The 23,247-nt window shown below is 35.6% G+C and overlaps 2 protein-coding genes across 6 annotated transcripts; one reads left to right on the top strand and one right to left on the bottom strand.

Moving 5' to 3' along the window:
* Positions 1-1,116: 1,116 nt before the first annotated feature.
* LOC104593594 (uncharacterized) lies at positions 1,117-9,017 on the bottom strand. Its single transcript, XM_010253513.3, has 3 exons — positions 8,310-9,017; positions 3,336-3,805; positions 1,117-2,160 (listed from the first exon to the last, which is right to left on the bottom strand). The coding sequence occupies exons 1-3, from the start codon at positions 8,569-8,571 to the stop codon at positions 1,597-1,599; spliced, it is 1,296 nt and encodes a 431-aa protein (XP_010251815.1). The 5' UTR covers positions 8,572-9,017; the 3' UTR covers positions 1,117-1,596.
* A 1,257-nt stretch (positions 9,018-10,274) lies between these two features.
* Positions 10,275-16,221, top strand: LOC104593595 (uncharacterized). Of its 5 annotated transcripts, none has more exons than XR_734601.3 (4): positions 10,275-10,476; positions 14,246-14,777; positions 14,874-14,966; positions 15,757-16,221. XR_734601.3 is itself a non-coding variant. In XM_010253514.3 (3 exons), the coding sequence occupies exons 2-3, from the start codon at positions 12,454-12,456 to the stop codon at positions 15,889-15,891; spliced, it is 468 nt and encodes a 155-aa protein (XP_010251816.1). In that variant the 5' UTR covers positions 10,275-10,476; positions 12,450-12,453; the 3' UTR covers positions 15,892-16,221. The 5 variants fall into 5 exon arrangements, 1 of the variants encoding a protein (XP_010251816.1); XR_016078437.1 differs by having other exon boundaries at positions 14,868-14,966; XR_016078436.1 differs by lacking the exon at positions 10,275-10,476 and adding an exon at positions 12,793-14,158.
* Positions 16,222-23,247: the final 7,026 nt, after the last annotated feature.

Here is a 23,247-nt window from a genome sequence, read left to right as displayed (position 1 = left end):
ACGGTGAACTGACCGATATGTATAGTGGGGGCCTGAGGTTGCCCCCCGGAGGTATTCATCTCGTTGTTCTGCCCGACGTTGCTAGAAGATGCCATTAACACTAATGGATGCTTAGCAAAGAAGGCTTTTTGAAGCGCTTCCCATAGATGGTGCCAATTGATGAAGTGCAATCCGACCGCTCCTAGCTGGAAATGACTTGGCTCCTAGCTAACGACGGGCTTGAGTGACCTGTGCGAAGAGAATTAGAGAGCTCGGGGTGGTTCACCCGGCGGGGCCACTCCGATGCTTAAGTTAGCACTTGGTTGAGAGCTAGAAAATAAGATTGTAAGAGAATGAGAGAGCTAAAAAGCAGTGGTTACGCATTACCTTGGCCCTTGGGGGGGGGGGGGGGTTGAGGTCTTTATATACTGGTGCTCTGACAGGTTTGGCATGATCCGTTATCATGTTAGTTGGGTGTAACGTCTCTTTGCAGTGCGACTGAACCAGGGAGTGGGTGAATTAATACAACCATTGTAAGGTACGGTCCCACAAGTCATGGGATATGGAAGTACAATCCTCAGGGTTGCCAGGTGGAATGACCCGTTTAGGTAGCGAGCTCCCCACGAAATACCGAGCTGCCTGGTAGTGAGCTAACTGGTAGCAAGCTATCTGAGCTTGCGTTCTTTAGGCTCGTTCAGATCCGAATCCCGAGGTGACTGAATGCCAAGGTGATCTTGCCCGAGGTAGGTCTGTCTCCGAGGTGGTCCCTTTGCTTGGATTCGGCGCTTCCTTGGTCGCAACCTAGTGCTGAGGTGGTCTTAGCTCGAAGTCTCGGTTCAAACCCGAGGTTACTCTGTAGAGAACTGATCATGCTAAGCTGTCACTCGTGCCAAGTCACTTCCACATGCCGGACTGGTTATGCCGAATTATCACTTATGTCGAGTCACATCCACGTGTCTCCCTGTTACGAGTTCTTCAATATCCATATTCCCGTGGATTTCCATTTGTTTGCTTTCTTTGCAACGGTAGTAGAAATCCATTTCGGAAGTGCTTCAGTTATTGGCTCTATTTACCATTCTTCTGTAAGCCAAATATCTATTTATAGGTAAAACAATACTGAAACTCTACACATGTCAGATGAGATGTGTCCAGGGCTAATTGGGTTAGGAATTTCGGAGAATCTCACCGTTCATTCATGGTATTTGACAGAACCATTCACAATTTACAACTATGATAGATCTTTCTGCGTTCGGGTTGAGTGATTAACATATTTGACAAGGATGATTTTGGTTTCACAGAAAATAAGGAAGAAAAAGAAAGTTGAAGTTAAAAAATCTTCAGGAATTTCACAAATTTTGTTAAGAAATTTTCCTCAAATTTCTGTTTCAACCCAAACATAGCCTGAGTGATCGACACATCAGTTAACTTCTCTATAACCTTGATTGAATTTCGACTTCCAAGTTTCTTCCCAGGATGGTCACGGTCCCAACTCTGTGGCTTTCTTGCTTTGATGGGTGAAGAAGGCAAGAAGCCCCCAGGCCCACGACTGGGTGAAGAGACTTCCCAGTCTCTGTACGTCCATCTTTATTCCCAACTTTACGAGAAAAAAAAAAAGAACTATGCTTTTAATTTCTTTACTTCCCACTTTGGTACCCTATAAACACTAGAACCAAAAGTACAGATGAAAGAGCAGATTATGCAAACTGCAATGGCAAGCCCAGAAGAATTGGCCAATATAGCATATGTGCCTGAAACAAATGCTACTACCAATGCCACCATGGAATATCGAATGTATGGTATGGCATTGAGCAATCGAATAACTTTATTGCCGTAGTGTTTCTGCATTGAACCTTTGAAGTGAATTCTCATCGAGGAAATAGATAAACTGAAAGCCAAAGAGTTAGCTACCATAAATATCTTGAAGGCTGCTTTCCGCGACAAAGTTGGCATTCCTTGGTCTGTGCCATCATTTATGTACCCACCAGGGATGGTTATACCAGCTGCAAAGGCGACCGTCGTGATGATTGTGGATACCAACAAATGGATGCTGCTTCTTTCTTTCCATGGGTCTGAATTAATATTGTTCTCGTTAGGTTCTGTTTCCTCCTTAGGTTCATGTTCCATAAGTGCTACATACCTCCCAATTCCTTTTAAGTTTTCATATTTTTTCCGTTTTCTTCCCTGTGATAAACAACTATTAATATTAATGAAGAATAGTGGAAAACAAAATATACAAGAGAAACATTGGAACGATAAAATAGTATATCTGCACAGTTTTCTTAATTTAATCATTTCAGTATATAAACTTTGATAAATGACTTGGCTAGATAAATGCAAATTCAGTGACTAGAGTGTAGAAACCACATTTTCATTAAGTTGGTTGCAATCGGGTTATAGCATTGGATAGGATCTACCTGGATTTAAATACAAGGCAATTATCTGCATGACATACATGAGGGAAATCGTTTGTTTGAATCACCACACTTTAATGTAGAATGAGGAAAATTCACGATGCCACATCAATGTTAGGTGTTTGTGCATTAACGGAGACCTGGTCTCTATATGGGTCATAGACTCATAGGTCATAAAAATTAAATCAAAATATAACATCATATTATATAAGTTAAAACATTTTAAAAAAAGTAGGTCAAAATTTTAAAACTTGTCTTTTCCATCTCATTTTACTTTTTGTCCTATTTTTGTTTGCACACATGCCATGAGATCTCTTAAAAGCAAAAGCTCTATACATACTTAAAAAGCACAGGCATCCAGCTGCGTACTGAGAATATTCCGCATGTGGACCGGATGCCATGTGTACAGGAATTTTGCTTCTGAGAAAGATGGTTAGATCCAGGCACAATGCTATGTAAATTCTTTCAAAGTGGGTACCTTGCTTTTATAACAAGGGAGAAAGGATAACAAAGGTGACGTGGACAATCTTATATATATATATATTATCATAAATACAATGTAGATACCATGACAAAAGTACCAAACCAGCAAAATCAATAGCCTATTGGTGACCAAAAGCCATACATGATACACTTAGGCCCCGTTTGATTTGCGGGAATAGGGGTTCAAAATCGGGATTGGAATGGGCTATTCTGATTCTAATTGTTTGGTTGGGTGGAATTAGAATTCCATTCTCATTCCTGCTGGAATGGCATTCCCTCTATTTGAGGGAATGGCCATTCCCTACCCTTTCCTTGAGAAAGAAATTCCATTTCTGCTGATTTTAATTTCCATTCCCATTCTTGTTTGAACCAAACAGATTATGAGAATGGACCATTCCAATTTCGATTCCGACTGCGAACACCAAACAGACCCTTAAATATCGGCCAGGTTAGAGCACTTACCTTTGATGAAAAACACCAAAAGCGCACAGACTGTTCTGGTAAGAGCAGTATAGACCTCATTACCATATTCCCTTGTGCTAGATGAAAAGGCAACTTTCTTTGGTTATTTGTCTTGTCAGCAAGGCCCATGAACACTGGCGAATTGACAATGTACTGAGCCACTTCAACCATTCCATATTTTGCAGCAAAATGTAGAGCATTCCAGCCTCTATCATCGCAAGAGTTACATAAATCTGGACGATATTCTGTAAGCACTTTTATTACGTTGATGTGGCCTTGGTGAGCTGCAATATGAAGAGCCAGCATATGGTCCTTGTTGCGGACATCAGCGCATGAACCATCAAATTCCATCAACAGTCGAGCTTCTTTATGGTAACCAATGCAAGCAGCAATATGGAGTGGAGTGCATTTCTCCGCGTCGACCTCACGAGCCATTGCTGGCCTTCGTTCCAATAGCATTTGTATTATCCCTGCCATTGGCCAAATGGGAAAAACCTAAAATGACGAAACAATAATGAAGATAAACTGACACAAAATGAACGACGTTGCAATTAAAGCTGATCACTTTTTTTATCAAAATTCATGGATGGGTATTGCTTGGTCAAAACTCTTCCCATACCATTTCTTCCTCCCATCATAGATTTAACCATAAAAAAGAATTTAATTAAAAGATGAGCCAAAACAAATTTTACAATAAAATAAAATTCTAAATATTGCAGAATCATGGAAAGAGCATATAGTTTTTATTCCAACCGTTGTAGCATCTCGAGCTTTGTCAACTAACAAATAGGGACTTTTAATGGAGGAAGAAGTCCCTAGTATTTAGTCTAGAGAACATTTGAACTCATATCATCACTATATGTTACAAAAATAATTAATTTTCTTCGTAAAAGTAAGGAAGGACTTTTGGGTGAATTATAAATTACTATCCTATATACCTTACGAGTAGTGATAATTATCCCCCTGAATTTTTAGATTCCAACAAAGACTCCCTCTCCGTTAAATTGAATAACAGAAAAAAGTTATCAAAATGCCTATCTGAGAATCTTTATAAAATGGGACTTGAAACAAAAGACCAAAAGGCTTCTATGAAGACCTGGAGTTGCAACAAATACAACATGCAATTAGTCTCAATAAAACTAGTAATAAATGAAAATTGAAAAAAAAAATGCTAAAAATTCTTTGAAAAAAAGGTAGTTTTGGTTTTTAAAAAAGTTTAAACGAGTGACCATAAGTACACCTTGTGCTCATTTCGTGCCTTATGACCTTTCAATTACTAATTATAGTAGTTCGGCAAGACCTTTATGACCTTTCTACTATAATTAGCAGGGAAAGAAAGAAAAAGGGAAAATTCCTGATCAGTACTTGTAATTTGGCTTGAGCGACAATTTGGTCTCCCAAATTTTAAAATGCTACAATTCAGTACCTGAACCTTGAAAACATGATAATCCAGTACCTATCGTTGTCGTTAACCAGTCCATTAATCAGCTGTTAAATGACATTTGAAAAGTCAAAAATAGCCTAAGAATGCTATCTAATTCTCTTTATCAACCATCCAAACATTGACAATAAAATGAGTAGCCCCAAATTCTAGATTCTTCTAAACAATCACTAGCTTTTTTGAATAAAAGATGCTAGGATTTGGGACTGTTCATTTTTTTGTCAACATTAGGATGGTTGATAAAGAGAGTTAGATGACATTCGAAGGGCATTTTTGACTTTTCAAATATCACTTAACGACTGATTAACAGAATGGTGAACAACAGGTATTGGATTGTCACATTTTGAAAGTTCAAGTACTAGATTGTTACATTTTAAAGTTTGGGGACCAAATTGTCACTCGAGCCAAGTACAGGTACTGATCGGGAATTTTCCACAGCCCCCTAAGCTTTTTTCTTTTTTCCTTACAACAGTCCCTCATGCTTGAAGATATCTATCACACTACCAGGTACCCAACCTCCTTGACCCAATGGGGTTGGGGATGGGGATTATTTCAAATGTATATCAAAATATATTTAAAATATTATTTATATTTTAAAATTTTATTTCATTTTAAGTAAATTTAATTTTAAAAACTTATGTTAATTAACAAATTTTGGTGATTCAGGTCCCCGTGGGGAATCTACCTCCGTCATGGATTGGGGATGGAGGACAATTTTTATCCCCGGTGGGAATCAGAATCGGAGACAGATTTATCTCTAAAAATGGGTTGGGGACAAGGAATATGATCCCCACCCCTTAGACATTCCTAGTTGTTGCACAAAAGCTCTCTTGTTTGGTCGGGCTTATCTTTGATTGGGCTACATTGTCTAAGCCACTTTGAAGAAGCTACTAACTAGAAAATAGATTTATTAACTTTAAAGTAGATTTTGGTTTTCCAAGTTTTTCACCAAACATAGATTTTAGGCTTTCCATGTAAGGCCCACCTTGCAACACCAAAGGCCATTGCCTGAAAACTATAACCCTCCAAACGGGCACTTAAAATTTTGCCTCAACTTGATATCAAACAAAAAGAAAAAGGGAAAATCTATGATGCAAGAAAGACATGGTACAAGAAGAGTTTTGACCAATCAATACCCACCCATGAATTTTGATAAATAACACCTAATTGGCTACCACATTTATGATACCAGTAAATTGGTCAAAAATTTTTTAGATATCATATCTTTTAAATATCAAAGTCAATCCCATGGTAATTAGGAATTCATTGTTAGGCTTAGTTTGGAAGGAAGACAGATACAAATATATATGCAGAGTGCAAAACCTTACATTTTGTATTATTTTGTATGTATTTGTAATGTGCATATTTGTATTTGTACTCCTTGCAAATTTGTACAATACAGATACAAGTAAAATAATACAAAATACAAGATTTTTTACTCTAGATAATTACATTTGTACTCCTTCCAAACTGAGTCTATAGAGAAAATTTTGAAATGCAAATCAATCAGATCAAATTTGGATAGGGGGTATATCTGATGTGATATAATAAAAATCCAATAGATCTTGATGCAAGATCCGATGGATACATAAAACATATATTTGAATTTAATTTGTTTGCATATTCGGATATCCAATTTGATTAGAATATCAGTAAACTTTAATAAAATTAACATAAATTTACAAAATGAAAAAAATGAAATATAAAACAAAAAAGATATACTATAAGAAATAGCTTTATCTAAATTCAAAATACTATTTAATTTTAAAGAATTTTAATACTAAAAAGAAGTATTCAACATTGTAATATCCGAATCAATCTGATTAGACGAACTAGTTTTGAATTTGAATAGGATTAAATCCTATCCATTGCGGCCTTAGGAAAAATTTATATTTTATTAGGAAGTTTAAAAAAAAAAATGTCAATCCAATAGCCTACTTGGTTATTGGTTGGTAATAGGACTGTCTTCTTTTATCCACTTTCTCTTCATGGGTGAGCTTCGGCCCAATAACCCTTATTGTATATGTTTGGTATTTTGGCTGTTTTCTAGAGAAATGCCGTTATGTCATTAATATTATGTGAACATTTTGATTTTATCAAACCAAAATCTTATTTTAATTTTAACCCCGAACCAAAGCTCATCATGTATTTTGAATTGGTAGGCCGTCAAAAGATCTACTTAGAGCTCGTTCCGTAGGACTTCAGCTTTGATTGAGATGCATTGAGTAAGCCGCATTAAAGAAGTTATTGAAATTAGCTTCACGAGAAATTTATTATAAGTGTATTCTAACTTTACCAAATTTTGACAAAACAAAGCTCATCATGTGGGACCTGCCTTGCAAAGCTAAAAACCATTCTATAAAAGCCCTCACTAATAGGCACTTAGAATTACCAAACAGCCACTAAGATGTTTTTCATATATTCGTCATTTAATTTTGGCAAAGTCTATGGTGCACGAATTGCACTATGAAGCAAAAAAAATTGAACTAGTGATAAAGTAAGTTGAAATTGACCTTATTAAAGTTTTAATGATAAATGACTTCGTAAAATGTAAAAATACATCTTGTGAAACATGAACCGATAAAATGTTAATAGACCATAATATTTATATAATGTGATTGGCTAAAATTTTGATTTAATGTAATATACAATAGTTGAAGTCTTTAATTTTCTTTTACTTACCATGGACATACCTTTCTATTGGCTTGTAGTAAAGTCTCTAGAGTGGAGACCTGGGATCAAGTCCCCCTTTCACTTAGGTTGGGGTGTAGCTAGGGTTTTGGGCAGTGTTGGAGTCAAGAATTGTCTTGGGGGGTGTGTAAGAGATGAGGGAGAATGGATAGCAGGTGAAATTTTCTATAATGCACTTAGAGGAAGTATTGTCCATCTCAAATCAAATATTTAAGTTTGGGCTGGGCTGATAGGTATTGTCCAATCTGACCCTAAAAAATAAAACACATACCTCATTCCAATTTGAGCTCAAACCTAAAAATCCAATCCAAACAAATTGGATTGTCTCAGAAAAAAAAACCTAATGGATCAGGTCAAAATTAAAAATTGGGATTCAACAAATTGATTTGGATCAAGAATGTCCCTGAAAAAAGTTTGATGGGCCAATCATTAGCTCAACCTGATTGCTTTTGCTAAAAATGGGGTTCGGATGAAGTTGTAAGTACATGCTAATGAACACTTGAATTTTTTTTTACACCAGTCCTTTAAAATACCCACGTCTATCCTTGAAAAAGATTAATACTCACTTTTGACAATTATCAAAATATCTATTAAATATTCATTTAACATGCTTATTTTATTGTGCCTACTACGTCCGGTCCCCTAAAAATGAAGGATGAAGCGATTTGCAAGCTCTGAATCGAAAAAGAACAATTTATCTCTTGGAATTTGGCTATTGATTTTGATCGTATTAAAATCTTATTGAATGTAAATATATAGGTCTAGAAACCTTACAAAGCCAGCCTCGGATCGGATCCACCCCTAGTCTAAGGGCATAATAATAAGAAGAGAATGGGGATTACCTGATTGTTTCTGGAGAACTGCATAGTGCAAGGCCGTCGTACCCTTGGGGCCGCGCCAACTAAACTTGTTAGAAGATATCAAAAACTCTGCGATTTGGAAGAATCTTCTCCGGATAGCCATACACAGTGGGGATTCCGCGGATTCATCGTCCTCCTTTACGATTGTGGCCAATTCAGCGTCTTTTCCAATCAGCGATCTCACGAGCTCAAATTGACCGCTCCGCACAGCCTCGTGCAAGGCCGTATGGTTCATATGATTCATCGTCCTCAGTAGCCTCCTACTTCCATCAATTTCTCTTTCAATCTCTGCTTGGGGGAGGGGAATCCCTCCGGCAATCGATGAGAATGTCAACTATTCCACAATGCCAGAGCCTGACAGCTACATGTAAAGGAGTGTCGCCTTTTGCATCTTGTTTTAGCAGGGATTCTGGATTCAGAAAGATGATTTTCCTCACTAAATCTTCGTTTCCAAATTTGACTACAGTGAGAAGAAGGCTGCTATCTCCTGGTCCAAGTGTGCTATCACCTACAAAACTACAGAGGCGAGCTTGGTCACCCTCCATTGCAGCTTTGTACCATTCTGGACGCTTGGTTGTACTCCATGACTCCTTCAGGCGATTCACATTCAAATTCTCCGGACTCTCGACAAAGATAAACTTCCTTTTGAGTTCAGCTGAACGGATGTACATTTTTCTTTTCGGAAGGGCTTCAATTGGCTCTCTATTTACTCTTCTTCTGTACTCTATAAATAGACCTGGCAATCGGGTTGGGTGGGTTGGGTTCGCATTGGGTCAATGTATTTTGGGTTGGGTTGTCAAATGCTAGACCCTAATCCTAGATGTTCAGGTTAGAGTTGATCCATGGGTCAATTTGGATCATCCCAAAAAATAATTAAAATTTAAAAAAATAAAGAAAAATTACATGAAAAATGTCAAAATTAAAAGAATTAACCTTAAAATTTTAAATATAAAATAAAAATTTAAACATTTAACAATTTAAAAAGTAAAGACTAAATAGAAAAAATTAAAGAATGAAAACTTATAACAATGCATAAATAATCTCAATTAAACTTGACAATCGAGTCAATGGGTTGACCCATGACCCAACCCAATTCAATTTTTTCGGATTGGACCATTTTCACATTCGGATTGATAAATATGAAAACCTAATCCTATTTTTTGGGTCGGATCGGAATTCAAACTTGATATTAATTCATTAATATCAAACTGAAAGGTTAGAACCGGTCATTTGATCAGTAATCTGCTGATTTGGCCGTCTATTCAAACTGAAAGGTTAGAACCGGTCTCGAAAACAGTTCTTTGCCCGATCCTGTTTTTAAAACCTTGATATGAATTCATTAATAGATCTATGCTCTAATTTTTATATTCTTAAAAAATATTTCTATTGTTTATTTAATTTCTTATTCTATGTTTGCATCCCAATTTTTGTTCCTGGCTGAGTTGTCCCGTTTACTTTGGGAGGATGCTCATGGCTTCCGGGCTCCTATAGTTTAAATTTGTAAATGCCTACGTAATTTCCTACTTCATTACTTCTCCACTGTCGTCATTTTTAAATACAGATGCATGTGCCATTGCGTTCTCTCCAATTTCCATGAACTAGCATGAGAAAATCGACATGTCAAAGACAGCTAATAGGTCATGAATTCCGAGAATCCCCACTATTCTTTTTCATTGTTTTTTATTTATTTATTAAAATATAAAAACTTTCCTAACAATCATTAAATCCTCCGAGGTTTTATTTTAATAGGGTAAAATACAAAAACCTCCCCTAAATGTTTAGAATTTGATAAAAACCTTCCTTCCGTCACTGACCAAGACGGAAATCACATGAAATTACAAAATAGCCCCTAACTAATTGTGAGGGCATCATTAAAATATTTTAAAATGTCGAAATTGCCCTTACTCGGCTAATCTCTCTTTTACACTTTGTTATAGGGATTTTTCAAATAAAAAAAAAACCTAATACCACTTGCAGTGGTGCCGGTGATCGAAATATTCCATTCACCGGAGAATAGTTTCCATTTTCCAACAATTGTTCTTCATCGGCGACTGTTCTTGCCTGGAGAAATTTCTTTTGTTTCCGTTTTGAAGCCCATTTGTTGATTGGCGAGTGTTCTTCACTGAGATAAAGCTTCATTGGCTGAAAGGTTAGTGTTTCATAGGATTTTATTCAGTTTTAAATAGATTTTTATTGGATTCGAATATTTTATTATGTTGAATATGATTTATGCTCTTCGTTTTCTTCCATGGTCGTTCTTCTAATATTGGATTCGAATAAATCGTTCTTCTAATACGACTTATGCTCTTCGTTTCATAGGATTTTATTGGATTCGATATTCTCTTGGAGTTTATTCTTTTGTTTTAATTCACTGTCGCTTTTTAAGTTTCTATTGTTTGTGTATTAATCTCACGGCCAGCATCTATATTACTCAGCATTCCAGAGTTACCCTGCATCATAAGCTACTAACTAGCATACCTCAAGAAATGATTTGACAAGAAAGTGAAGTCAGAAGAACTCCATCAACTGCAAAACAAACCTGCATATGCCCAACACCCCCAAAGAAAGACAGAAGGATTAGCAACAATTTAGATACAAGCTGCTGCTTATATCCATTATGAACAATGTAAAATGTATAATGATTAATTGAAAGGATGACTTGTATTGACAAGACAAGTAACAACTTAAATAGACAACAGAAGAAGCTTGAACCAAACGTATTCTGAATAAAAAAAATGCATGCCCATTGCAAAGCTGTAAGGATAAAGCTTTTTCCATCATTATGACTAACAGTTTGCATGATAGAACCGGTATTTCCAGTAATATTGGATCAAAATTATTAGTGTAATTTATTTATGAAAATGATTATTAGTGCAATTTGAACTAGAGTAAATAGAATGGTTTTCCTTCGCTAAAATAAGCAAAGTTTCACTTACAAATCTAGAGATCTCAACAGTTGTTTAAACATTGGGCCTGAACAACATAGGGAATAAAGGAGTTTTTTTTGTATAAAATACTATGTTTAGAGGGCCATACTTGTATATTTTTCTTCTCAGTTAATATATTTCATACTTTACTTCTCTTAAAAAAAACAGAGGGAATGATGGCACTCTTGATGCTGTCCTAAACAATAAAGGTAGCAAGGCAAGCCAGGATGGTTATCTCTGTTGCTGTTAATTTGACATTTAATACAACCATGTTTAAAAGTTTCCCGGCAGCCATCCTTTTTATAGGACAATGATATCCCCATCCAGCATTCCAGAGTTTCTATTATTTGGGTATTTAACTCTCACTTCTTTTGTTTAGTAGAAATGTTTCCTGTGTACAAATACTTTACTCAACAATACTGAGACGAGTTCCTATGTATACACACTTTACCCAACAATATTGGTCTCCCACTTGTTTGATCATGTACCTTTATTGGCAATAGCCTTATGTCAATGTTGTACCCATCCAAGACCAGAGATATGCTAGTCCACAAGTCAAACAATATATGTAAAAAACCCTAATAAATGAAGTAGATCAACCTTTACTTGAATAAGTTGCAGAGGGTAAGGCACCCTCAGTCGAATCAAGGCTCAGATAAATAAGTTGCAGATTCCTTTGCTAGAGAAGGTGGAAGCCAAGAATAGCTATACCCGAGCCAGCCTTAAGGGGCTAACTGTAGAGGATTTTTTTCTCCTTTTTTTACAGTTGTACAAACTCAACTATTGCAACTCTGTCCTCAAGCAATAGAACATAGGAAGGTATAGGGGTGTCAATTGGACTGGATTTGGTCCAATCCGATCCAGTCCAATGTGAGTCCATTACAAATTGACTAGGTCCAATCCAATCCAATGAATATTTTGGACCATTTTGGACCGGTCCAATTCAATGTCTGGGCCATCCAATTTATTCAAATTTGTTTTAATTTAGATTGGTTTCAACCCAAACCCAGTCCAGTGACACCTATATTACTATCTTATATCAATGGACTAGATATTGGCTTAATCCAACCCAATCCAATATAAATTTATTACGGACGGACCATGTCCAATTCAATCTAATAAATATTTTGGTGTTTAATTGCTTAAGTTTACTTGTTTTCACTTTTTTGTCATTGTCTCACATACTCCTTTCTAGGTAAATGGAATCTCATATTGAACGCCATGTTGATAATGAAGAGCTTGAAGTTATTCAAGACGCTGACTTAAATATGCCTAATGAACATGAAGATTATAATGAACACAGGGAAGCAATGTTTGATTATGAGTTTAGTGAAGATGAAGATAATGATGGGGGTCATGGTGTTATTGAGGTTGATATTAATGAAGAGGATACTAGGATTCAAATAGAGGATGATAATGGTCTATCAGATTATGAACCTGTATCAGAATATGCAAGCCTGATAGATTTAGATGATGATGATGCAAGACATGCTCTTGAGGTATCATTCAACATTGAAGTGCCTAATTTACAGGTTGGTATGTGTTTTCCCAGTATAAAAGAATTTAGGGCTGCCCTCAAAGAACACATTATTGTAAATGGGTTTCAAATCAAGTATATAAAAAATGAAAAGTCTCGTGTCATAGCTCAATGTGCATGGGAAGACTGCCCATGGCATATACATGCTTCACCACTACAAGATGGTCTCACCTATTGTATTAAGTCACTTAATCCTGAGCATAATTGCTCGCGTATATATCGTAATAAACAAGCAACTAACACCTGGATTGCTGAAAAGATTGGAGAAAAGTTGCGCCAAAATCCCACTTGGAAGATAGAGTCCATAGTTATGGAATTGAGACAAAAGTATGATATAGGAGTTCCAAGGAGCAAGGTATATAGAGCAATGTCAAAGGCAATGAAACAAGTTGAAGGGTGTCACAAAGCATGAATGGTTAAGCTACCTAACTATTGTGAAGCAATATTGAAAGAAAACCTAGGAAGTACTGCTAGAATATGTGTGGATAGGCCTACTCCCAACTCACCTCCCATTTTTCAAAAAGTGTTTGTTTGCTATGATGCAATGAAAAGAGGAGCACTGGTTGGATGTAGGAGATTGGTGGGTTTGGATGGTTGTCACTTGAAGGGGCCATATGGGGGAATTTTGCTTGTTGCTGTTTGCTTGGATGGCAATAATGGCATTTTTCCGGTTGGAATTGCCATTGTTGAGGTTGAAGCTAGGCTTAGTTGGACTTGGTTTTTGCAACAACTAGAAGATGCTATTGATATTACAAATGATGGCCATGGATGGTGCTTCATGTTAGACCGACAAAAGGTTAAGTGGTTTAATTTGTTTTTTTTTTTTTTTTTTTTTTTTTTCTTTTGAGGTTGAAGATATGATTATGTGTTTATTAAAAATTACTTTTTTTCTAATTGAATAGGGTCTTGTTGATGCTGTACATGATGTAATGCCCAATGCAGATCATAGGTTCTGTGTTTGACACATGTATTCTAATTTTAAAACAGTACACAAAGGTATTGCACTAAGAAATGTGTTCTGGGAGGCTGCAAGGGTACACACAGTGCAAGATTTCACTAGTGCATTATTAAATGAAGGCCCTAAGCCAATCCACATGGGAGTGGGTAAAGGACATTCCTCCAAAAACATGGAGTCGGCATGCTTTCAACCCTAGTACAAAAAGTGATGATTTGACAAATAATATGTTAGAGTCATTTAATAAATGAGTTATGGATGCCAAGTTCAAAGCTATTGTTCCTCTCCTAGAATACATTCGGCGTAAATGGATGAGTAAAATTAAATCTAGACATGATAAAGCATTAAAGGATACAAATGTTCTTTTACCAAAAGTTGTTAGGTTGGTTGAGAAGCAAAGACGACTTGCTAGGTAATTATTTAATTAGTTGCTAATTGTTTTTGTATAATCTTTTTTTTTTCTTTGTTTACTCACCTTACATTAATTGTTGAATTGAAGGAATTGCCAAGTCTTGAGGTCTAGGAAGTTGGAGTATGAGGTGCAATATAATGGAATTTGGGAGAGTGTTTATTTACAGCATTCTTCTTATAGTTGTCGGGTTTGGGACATTAGTGGTATTTCTTGCAAGTATGCAATGACCATGGTGATCCATAGGCGAGAAAGAATTGAAGATTATTTCAATGAATGCTGGAAAAGGGAAAAATATTTGGTAGCCTATACACCAACAGTTCACCCTATACCGGATTAAAAATATTGGCCGGAAAGTTCTTGGGATCTCATTGAAGCACCGCCATTAAAGAGACAGCCAGGAAGACCAAGAGTTGCTAGAAAAAGGGCACCGGTTGAAGAGCCATTAGCAAGGCAACCTCTATTCCAGTGTAGGAGAGCCAAATGTTCTAGATGCAAAATTTATGTACACAATGTTAGAGGTTGTCAAGGGCCAGCACCAAGGAATAGAGGAAGCAGTTCTAGAATGGCAAGTGGGAGTGGTTCATCTGCCCAGTCACAACAACAAGCCCATAATTTGCAGGTCCTATTAATATTACCAAACTTGAGATGCATTAATTGTAGGTCAAGTGTTTTTTCTTCTCCTCAATGCTTATTGAATATTTCTACTTAGTTTCAGGTGGGAAGACTAAATAGTGGTGGGAGAGCGTCTAGCAGAGCTATGAGGTCCCTAAGCCAACCTCAAGGTGTAGGAGAAAACATCGTTTTAGAGGTAGTAAACCAATACATATGATATTTATGTACTATTCTTCATCTCAAGTTGCACATATATGCTATGATATTTATTATACTAACAATCTTCATTTCTCTGAGAAGTCCCCAGAGAAGTCCATCCATCCATAAACAATACCTAAGCAAAAGATTTAGTAAACAATACTTTTGTTATTAATATCATATGAAATATATCCAGTAACAATTCTGTTTTTGTAGGAAATCAATAGAGTTAAGTGAACATTTACTGATAGCCATACTGACATCTTTTGAAATACCTCCAATAACAACACTGTTTTTGTTGTACATGTTCCTATAACCAAGAAAAATTAAGTTATTGCTATACAAATAAGTTCTCTTGGTCTTTAGACCCACTCAATAACAATACTGGAGTCCTGATGTCACATGGAAGCAAAAGAAAAATTTATGGAGCAAACCGTTTTCTCCCAGTTATGAACAAAGTTTTCTCAAGCATTTCCAGTTTTGGTCAATTTGAGCCATTTGATGGTTATTTTATAGTTAAAGTCCTTGTTTTAGCTCCACTATGGGTTATCTATAGGTTTGTCTTACTTTTGAAGCAATTAGAATTTGCTTTAGGTTAATTTTTAACTCTTAATTGGAAGTAGAGTCAATTCTCCATATGTTGGGTCTATAAATGGTCATTGCTATGGGGTATTCAGAATTCACTTATTGATAGCCATATTTAAGCAAAAGGGTAGCACTTACTGTAATTTTCATGTTTAAGTTCCCATAAAAAAGACATGGTCTAACTCTTCAATCACTGATGACAGGAACATGTACAACCTCAAGCTACACTATTGTATTTCGGATCTGTGGAGATCCAGAATCATCAAGTTGAAATACTTTTTAGTTTACAGGGACAGGAGCAGCCGAGCAGTCAAGAGCTACACTTTTCCCAACCATGAATTGGGATTTTACAATATTTTCAAGTATATAAGTTTCTACAGGAAATCATCTTGATTACTGTTTTTTTTAGCCTACTTTTTTTGTTTGGACTGAGAAAGAAACAAAACATTGAAAGCAGGTGATGGAGATATCCATTTGAGTTTATAATATGATTTTTTATGTGATAAAAAAAGTGAAAAAAGAAAAATTCTTTGGATGTATTAGTTGGTTGTTAGTGGGTTGCTTGCTGGCCATGGCCTTAGTTTGTATTTGTATTTGGTACTTCTTATGTCTTTAGTGCAACCAAATATGCACTAATTTGAATGCATGTAAGTGCAAATAATTATGGATGAATTGGACTTGATCCAAGCAAGAAGGGCAATAGGCTTTATAAAGCCCTTGCTTGAAAAGCACTCATTTTTATGTTGCACAGTTATATCCCCAACTCGCAATGTTATTTTAATGAAAAGCACCCATTGTTGTATAATAATTGTAATGCATGGCTATGGATTCAACATAAAAACCATTTTGGATTACTTTTGATGTAATGCATAGCTATGGATGTAATCATAAAGCAATTGAACAATAATTTCCTACGGAACTTTTGATGCAGTGCTTGAAGCACCTCATATTCGAACAAGCAGTCCAAAATTCTAAAATGTTTAAATTTCCCCTCTTAAGTCCTGTGGTCCACGTTGCTAATGTCCTATCAACGTATTAAACCAAGATTCAAATAAGATGAGATTGTGTCTTCTTACTGTTTTGACCTGTTCACAAACTATTCTGAAGAGAAACCTTCCTAGAACAAGCTTCCAATTTAAGTCAAAATTTTCTTACACATGAATAAGTAACTATTGTTTGAACTAGAAATGGAAAATAAATCCCATGTGTACATGATAAACCATTTCCGCTATTTGACCAAAAACAAAAGGAACCTCAACCAGAGCATTTCATTAGCACATATAGCTGCTGCTTTAATGTGTTTTGATAAGAAAAAAACCCACTTGTACTTATCTATCTATACACAATTCCTTGGAACTAGAATCTGAATTGGGTTGGCAAAGCCCTTAACTTGACTATACAGCCTGGGTTTAGTTCATGTTAAAGAAGCCATGCAAAAAGAAAAGTATTTCATAAGTCTTTCACATCAATTTGACCACAACTTCATTTGTCAAAATGAAGCAACTATTGAATATTGATAAGTTGTATGAATTTAATTGGAATTCTAAAGAGATCTGATTTCACCTATTTAAACAATTTCCTCCCTGTGACTCCATTTTGGATGGTGAACTGAGTTATAATGTTACCAATTGAAATGATTTAATTCCATGCAATGTCATAAATCATAATGCCTCTTATTATGTCCTGAAAACTTCCCTATAAAATTGTAATATTCTGTTTTCCCTTCCTTGATTGGAATTTTTTGAGCAGGTCCTTCTCTTCCATGTTTCCTACTTTCCCTTGCATGTTTGGTCCATGAATAAATCAGAGAAGTGAGCATGGGTATGTAAAGTATCTTGAAGATAATAAATGATATCTATTAGACTATCAAAAATATCTTTTCCAAAGAGAGGATGTGTGCAGGGGAAAACATTTAATCCTTATAATACAACATTTTGTGCTTATAATTGCCTTCCTTATAAGCAATTAATGATGAAGGGGAAAACATTTAATCCTTATAATTGCCTTCCTAGAAGTGAAGTTTATATACAAATGTCTTACAATGATGCATTTAAATAGAAGAATGTTTTGGAAACCTGTGTAGAAAATTCGGGGACTGTTTTGGCACTAGAAATATACAACACTTTGTGCTTTATGATATTTTATCGTTTATATTATCATATCTCCTTGAACTTTTATTGTTGGAAAACCAAGAATTTTTTTTCTTAGTATGAGACAAAAACCTGACTCAATTGAGTGGAGTGGCAAATCACCCCAAGTCTTGTTTTTCCATATATAACATATTACAAGTGTAAAAAATCAATAAAAAGAAGAAAAATATGTATAAGTGGTAAAAGGGTTAGGTGCCCTAAAATTATTCTTATTTCTACTTGATAAAAAAAAGAGAGCAAAAGATACAAGTTCAAAAATTGTTTGCTCATCCTCAGGGAAAGGTGATCCCAAGAATCTCTTGAGAAAACTCTTGCTTTTCTTGTTACAATGATTGATATGCACGAGTAATCATCCTGGGAAAGAAGTAAGTTCACTTGTGATGGACCAAGCATAACTGTAGATGATGAACCCTCATTCCCATTAGGCACGAGCTCCTTGACTGTAGATGGTGAGGGTTCAGCATAGCTTCCTTGACTGGTTTGGTTGAGACTGAATCAGATTTGCCACTTGTATCATCCTTAATGCATGAGCTACTGCATTCCCCATTGTCCCAAGCATCGAATGTTGCTTCTTGATGATTCTGGATCCCCACAGATCCAAAATACAATGGTGCAGCTTGAGGTTGTACATGTTCCTGTCATCAGTGATTGAAGAGTTAGATCAAGTCATTTTTTATGGGAACTTAAAAATGAAAAATTACAGTAAATGCTACCGTTTTGCTCAAGTATGGCTATCAGTACATGTTCTTATTGTGGAGGCTGATAACTTAGCTAGGAGGGGAGTGGGAAGGATATTTTATTTGCACGATGATAACTATATACCTTCCTATGTTATATTGCTTGAGGACACAGAGCTGCAATGGTTGAGTTTGTAAAACTGTAAAAAAAGGAGAAAAAAAAATCCTTGCAAATGGGTCAAAGGAAAGTACCAATACATCATTCCCCATATGAAAACCCTACAGTTAGCCCTTCAAGGCTGGCTTGGATATATCTATTCTTGGTTTCCACCTTTTCTAGCTAACAGTTAGCACCTACAGTTAGCTACAGTTGCCCGGAGGTGCACCTTTTAAAACACTGGTCCGGACCACTCCCCCAAGAAGGCTATCCCCAATAAAGGTACATGATCAAACAAGTGCGAAATCAGTATTGTTGGGTAAAGTGTGTATACATAGGAACTCGTCTCAGTATTGTTGGGTAAAGTATCTGTAGATAGGAAACATTTCTACTAAACAAAAGAAGTGAGAGTTAAATACCCAAACAATGCCGGATGGAGATATCATTGTCCTATTCTGATTAAAAAGGAAGGCTGCCAGGAAACTTTTAAACATGGTTGTATTGTATTAAATGTCAAATTAACAACAACAGAGATAACCATCCTGGCTTGCCTTGCTACCTTTAGAATGATTTAGGACAGCAACAAGAATGCCATCATTCCCTCTGTTTTTTCTTAAGAGAAGTATGAAATATATTAACTGAGAAGAAAAATATACAAGTATGGCACTCTGTACAAAGTATTTTATACAAAAACTCCTTTATTCCCTATGTTGTTCAGGCCCAATGTTTAAGCAACTTTTGTGATCTCTAGATTTGAAAAGTGAAACTTTACTTATTTTAACGAAGGAAAACCATTCTATTTACTCTAGTTCAAATTGCACCAATAATTATTTTCATAAATAAATTACATTAATAATAATTTGACCCAAGATTGCTGGAAATACCGGTTCTATCATGAGAACTGTTGGTCATAATGATGCATAAAGCTTTCAATGGGCATGCATTTTTTATTTAGAATACGTTTGGTTCAAGCTTCTGCTGTTACTTATCTTGTCAATACAAGTCATCCATTCAATTAATCATTATACATTTTACATTGTTCATACGTTTGGTCGTGAGAGTTAATACACAAACAATAGAAACTAAAAAAATGATAGTGAAGTCAAGAAGGAATAAAACTATAATAGAATATCGAATCCAATAAAATCCTATGAAACGAAGAGCACAAATCATATTAGAAGAACGATTTGTTCGGATCCAATATTAGAAGAACGACCTTGGAAGCATAAATCATATTCAACACAATAAAATATTCGGATCCAATAAAAATCCATTTAAAACTGAATAAAATCCTATAAAACACTAACCTTTCTGCCAATGAAGCTTTAACTCAGTGAAGAGCACCCGCCGATCAACAAATGGGCTTCAAAATGGAAACAAAAGAAATTTCACCAGACAAGAACAGTTGCTAGAAAATGGAAGGAAGGTTTTTGTCAAATTAGTTAGGGGCAATTTTGTAAGTTCATGTGATTTCCGTCTGGGTCGGTGACGGAAGGAAGGTTTTTGTCGAATTAGTTGGCCTAATAAATTAGTTTTTTCAATGGCCATTTTGCCCTTATTTCTTTTGATTCATATGAAAATTTACTAAAATATCCCAAACAAAAATTTTAAACATTTAGCTATACAAGCTCCTTGGACCAAATTGACAAGAACAAAGTACTTTTACTTTGTATATTTGTCAACTAGAGAGGGTGAAGTCTACAGGGGCAAATCTGACATTTTATATAATGTAAACAAGTAGTATGGGCAAATTTATAAATTATTCCAAGTCTCCATTATTGCAATTTTGCAGCAATGACCAAAATGAAACTTAATTTAAAAGAGATTTTTATAATTATTACAATCGTTAGGGGAGGTTTTATCATTTTATTTATTACTCTACCTGTCAAAACTTTATTTTTTATGTGCAAATGAACAGAGAACAACTTTCTCCAACATAGACTAATTTAAAACAGACAGATCTTGTCGTCACTCGTCAGACCATTATAAAACAAGACTGACCTGAATAAAGAATCTATTATGGGAAAGAAAGACCAGAGCAAGGCTTTATAAAAAAAAGATTAATAACAAAAAATCAACCGTGAATTACGGAAAAATGTTTCACTTCACTATAAATACAATTTAAAAGATCCATTTTTCCATTCAAAATATTTTTCTGCCAAAATATTTAATACATTTGAATCACAAATTAATATACATCTTAGTTTCAAATTTCACCATCCATTCTCAAAACTCAAATGGTGGGGAGTACTATTTTCTTGATTGGTTTTAGAGACCTGCCATTTCCAATTGCTATATCAACTTCAGGAAACATGTCTGTATCAGCCCGTCCACTACCTCAAAACTCAAGTCAGATTGCTGCCATGAGCTGTGGAGGAACTGATCCTAGGGTGCTTTCCTCTTTGTCTGGCCAAGTCTTAAGCGAATTTCTAGCGTCGTTCTTGGCACCACTAGGCTTGTCATCCTGAGAGACTAATACAGCACTTATTGCTTGCTGCAAAAAAGAAAAACAAGGAGTGACTTTTTATTGATGTCCCTTTTCATGGATGGATGGACACAGTACTACATTAGAAGCTCAAGCAAACACTGGGTGCAATGTTTCAAAGATGTAACTTGAGATCTATTTTGGTCAATCACAGCAAAAAGTTAAGAAATTAAAATACATGAAAAAAAAAAGAAGCAATTTTAGATTCATTAACCCCAAAAGTGAAATTTAGTGCATGGTTTGAGCTAATTGAAAATTTAACCCTAACTACTAAACCTTGTTCAAGAAGATCCAGAAATAATAAATATTTCTAAATCTAATACGTTCTGAAATTGGATTATCATTGAAGTCTTGAACGAATTCATTTCACTTAATATCCAGAAAATCAGGTTCTCTTTTCAAGTTACATGTTCAAAGAGATTCAGAAACCTGAGTTGGATACCATGATTATATTCACATAGAATGGTGAAAAGGGTGTACAAATTTAGTTTAAAATAATGGGTGTAGAATGAAACATTCTCTTTTTGCTTCCTTTTTTGCCGCTTAAAAGTCAATGGTACATCTCAAAATTGAGTTAAAGAAGAATAAAAATACACGAGGAGAACAAAAGATCATGAAAAGTGGTCTACAACTCTACATTACAAGAAGCAAAGATGAGAAATATCTACTATTAAATGCAATTACCTGATAGCCCCACTATGGTAACCTTCCTTTGATGAGAAATATCAAGTGACTCAAGATCATCCCTTCTACTTCCTGTCCTACCCAATTGTGCTTGTACATTTGCATATCTTATCGTTCCCCTCCTGCAAAGAAGAGCAACTTGGAATACAAACAAGGAATACATTTTGGTGGAAGTTCAAAAATTGACAAAGGCATGAACCTGAAGATGTCAGGTCTCTGATCATAGTCAACGTGCCGTCCAGATGAGCCATCCTTCCATTGAGAGCACTTATTGGCCAAAAAACAATCAATCAGATATTAAATTTCAAATTGTCTAAGTTGTCCAATAAAAGGTCATCTGTATGCAGGTTCAGACAATAAGGTTAAGATACTTACTTGTAGACTTGCCATTCATAAGGAGGACCATAGTTAAAACATTTACTATTACGGTGTTCAAACTTCAAGGCCACTTACAAAGAAACAGACTATGATGTTTACACAGGTGCAGTATCAGGAAATATTCAAAGTTGGATTTAAAGTGTTGAATATATAATACCTCTAAGGCATCTGGTCCTATACACTCTGTACCCCCAGCTACCCTTTTGCCAACATAGACTTAACCAAAACCACCCTTACCCAACTTCCTTTCTACCTTATATACAGGAGAATTACCTACTTGTACCTACAAAATAGGATTTTCTCCTTTGAGTGAGATATGCAGCATGTGCTAAAAGATGAAAGCTGCATGCATCACAAAAATTTTGATGGGAATTATGAAGATGTTGCTACAGAAAAAGAAGGTACAGTTGAAAGAATTGTAAATGAAATTTCCTTTCCAATTGTCAATAACAGTTTCAGTTTTGTTAATCAAATATAAAACCAACAAGTAAATTTTGTAGCTTGTGCTATCCAATATTGGAATTTTGTAGCTTGAGTCTGAGGGTGGCATGCTATAATGCTTCACGTGGTGCGCTCGATTGGTCAGGAACCTAACAATGATAGTAAACAAGAAAGCATATCAGTAAACACATCTAGAATGTCAATATTGAAATTGTACTTTGAGACACTTATTACCTCAGAGATTTTGAGGAAGTATGGATATTATCCTTCCCACCTGGTGTTCTACATCACTACATTCTCTAGTTACCTTTTCAAGGTTATCTTTTTTGCCTAAATCGTTCATCACTATCCTCATGTTTAGAATGCCTACAACCTCTTTTTGTTGATGTAGACTCTGATGTTCTATTTCTACAATTCATGCTCAGAGTGGAAAGACTGACACCCAATCCATACATTCGCACATACCCATCTCCTTTCGCTTCAAACATTTGATCAAAGTCATCATCATTACGGATTGAGGACCCACCAAAAGTTGTGGCCCATTGCGATGCCAAGTTCTCTATTTGTTCCTACAAAAAGACAACATATAATTAACGACCATTTGCCAAGTTCTCTAATACGTGGTTTTTATATTAAGTCATATAATTAACATTATATACATGTGTGTGTGTCCACTAATTCAATAAACAACCATTTGCCTTCTCGATCTTGCATCTACAAAC

The sequence above is a fragment of the Nelumbo nucifera genome, chromosome 7 (assembly GCF_055504915.1).
Source record: "Nelumbo nucifera cultivar China Antique chromosome 7, China Antique-T2T, whole genome shotgun sequence".
Classification (NCBI taxonomy): domain Eukaryota; kingdom Viridiplantae; phylum Streptophyta; class Magnoliopsida; order Proteales; family Nelumbonaceae; genus Nelumbo; species Nelumbo nucifera.
The sequence above is the reverse complement of the archived record's forward strand: the minus strand, read 5'-3'. Positions and strand labels throughout refer to the sequence as shown.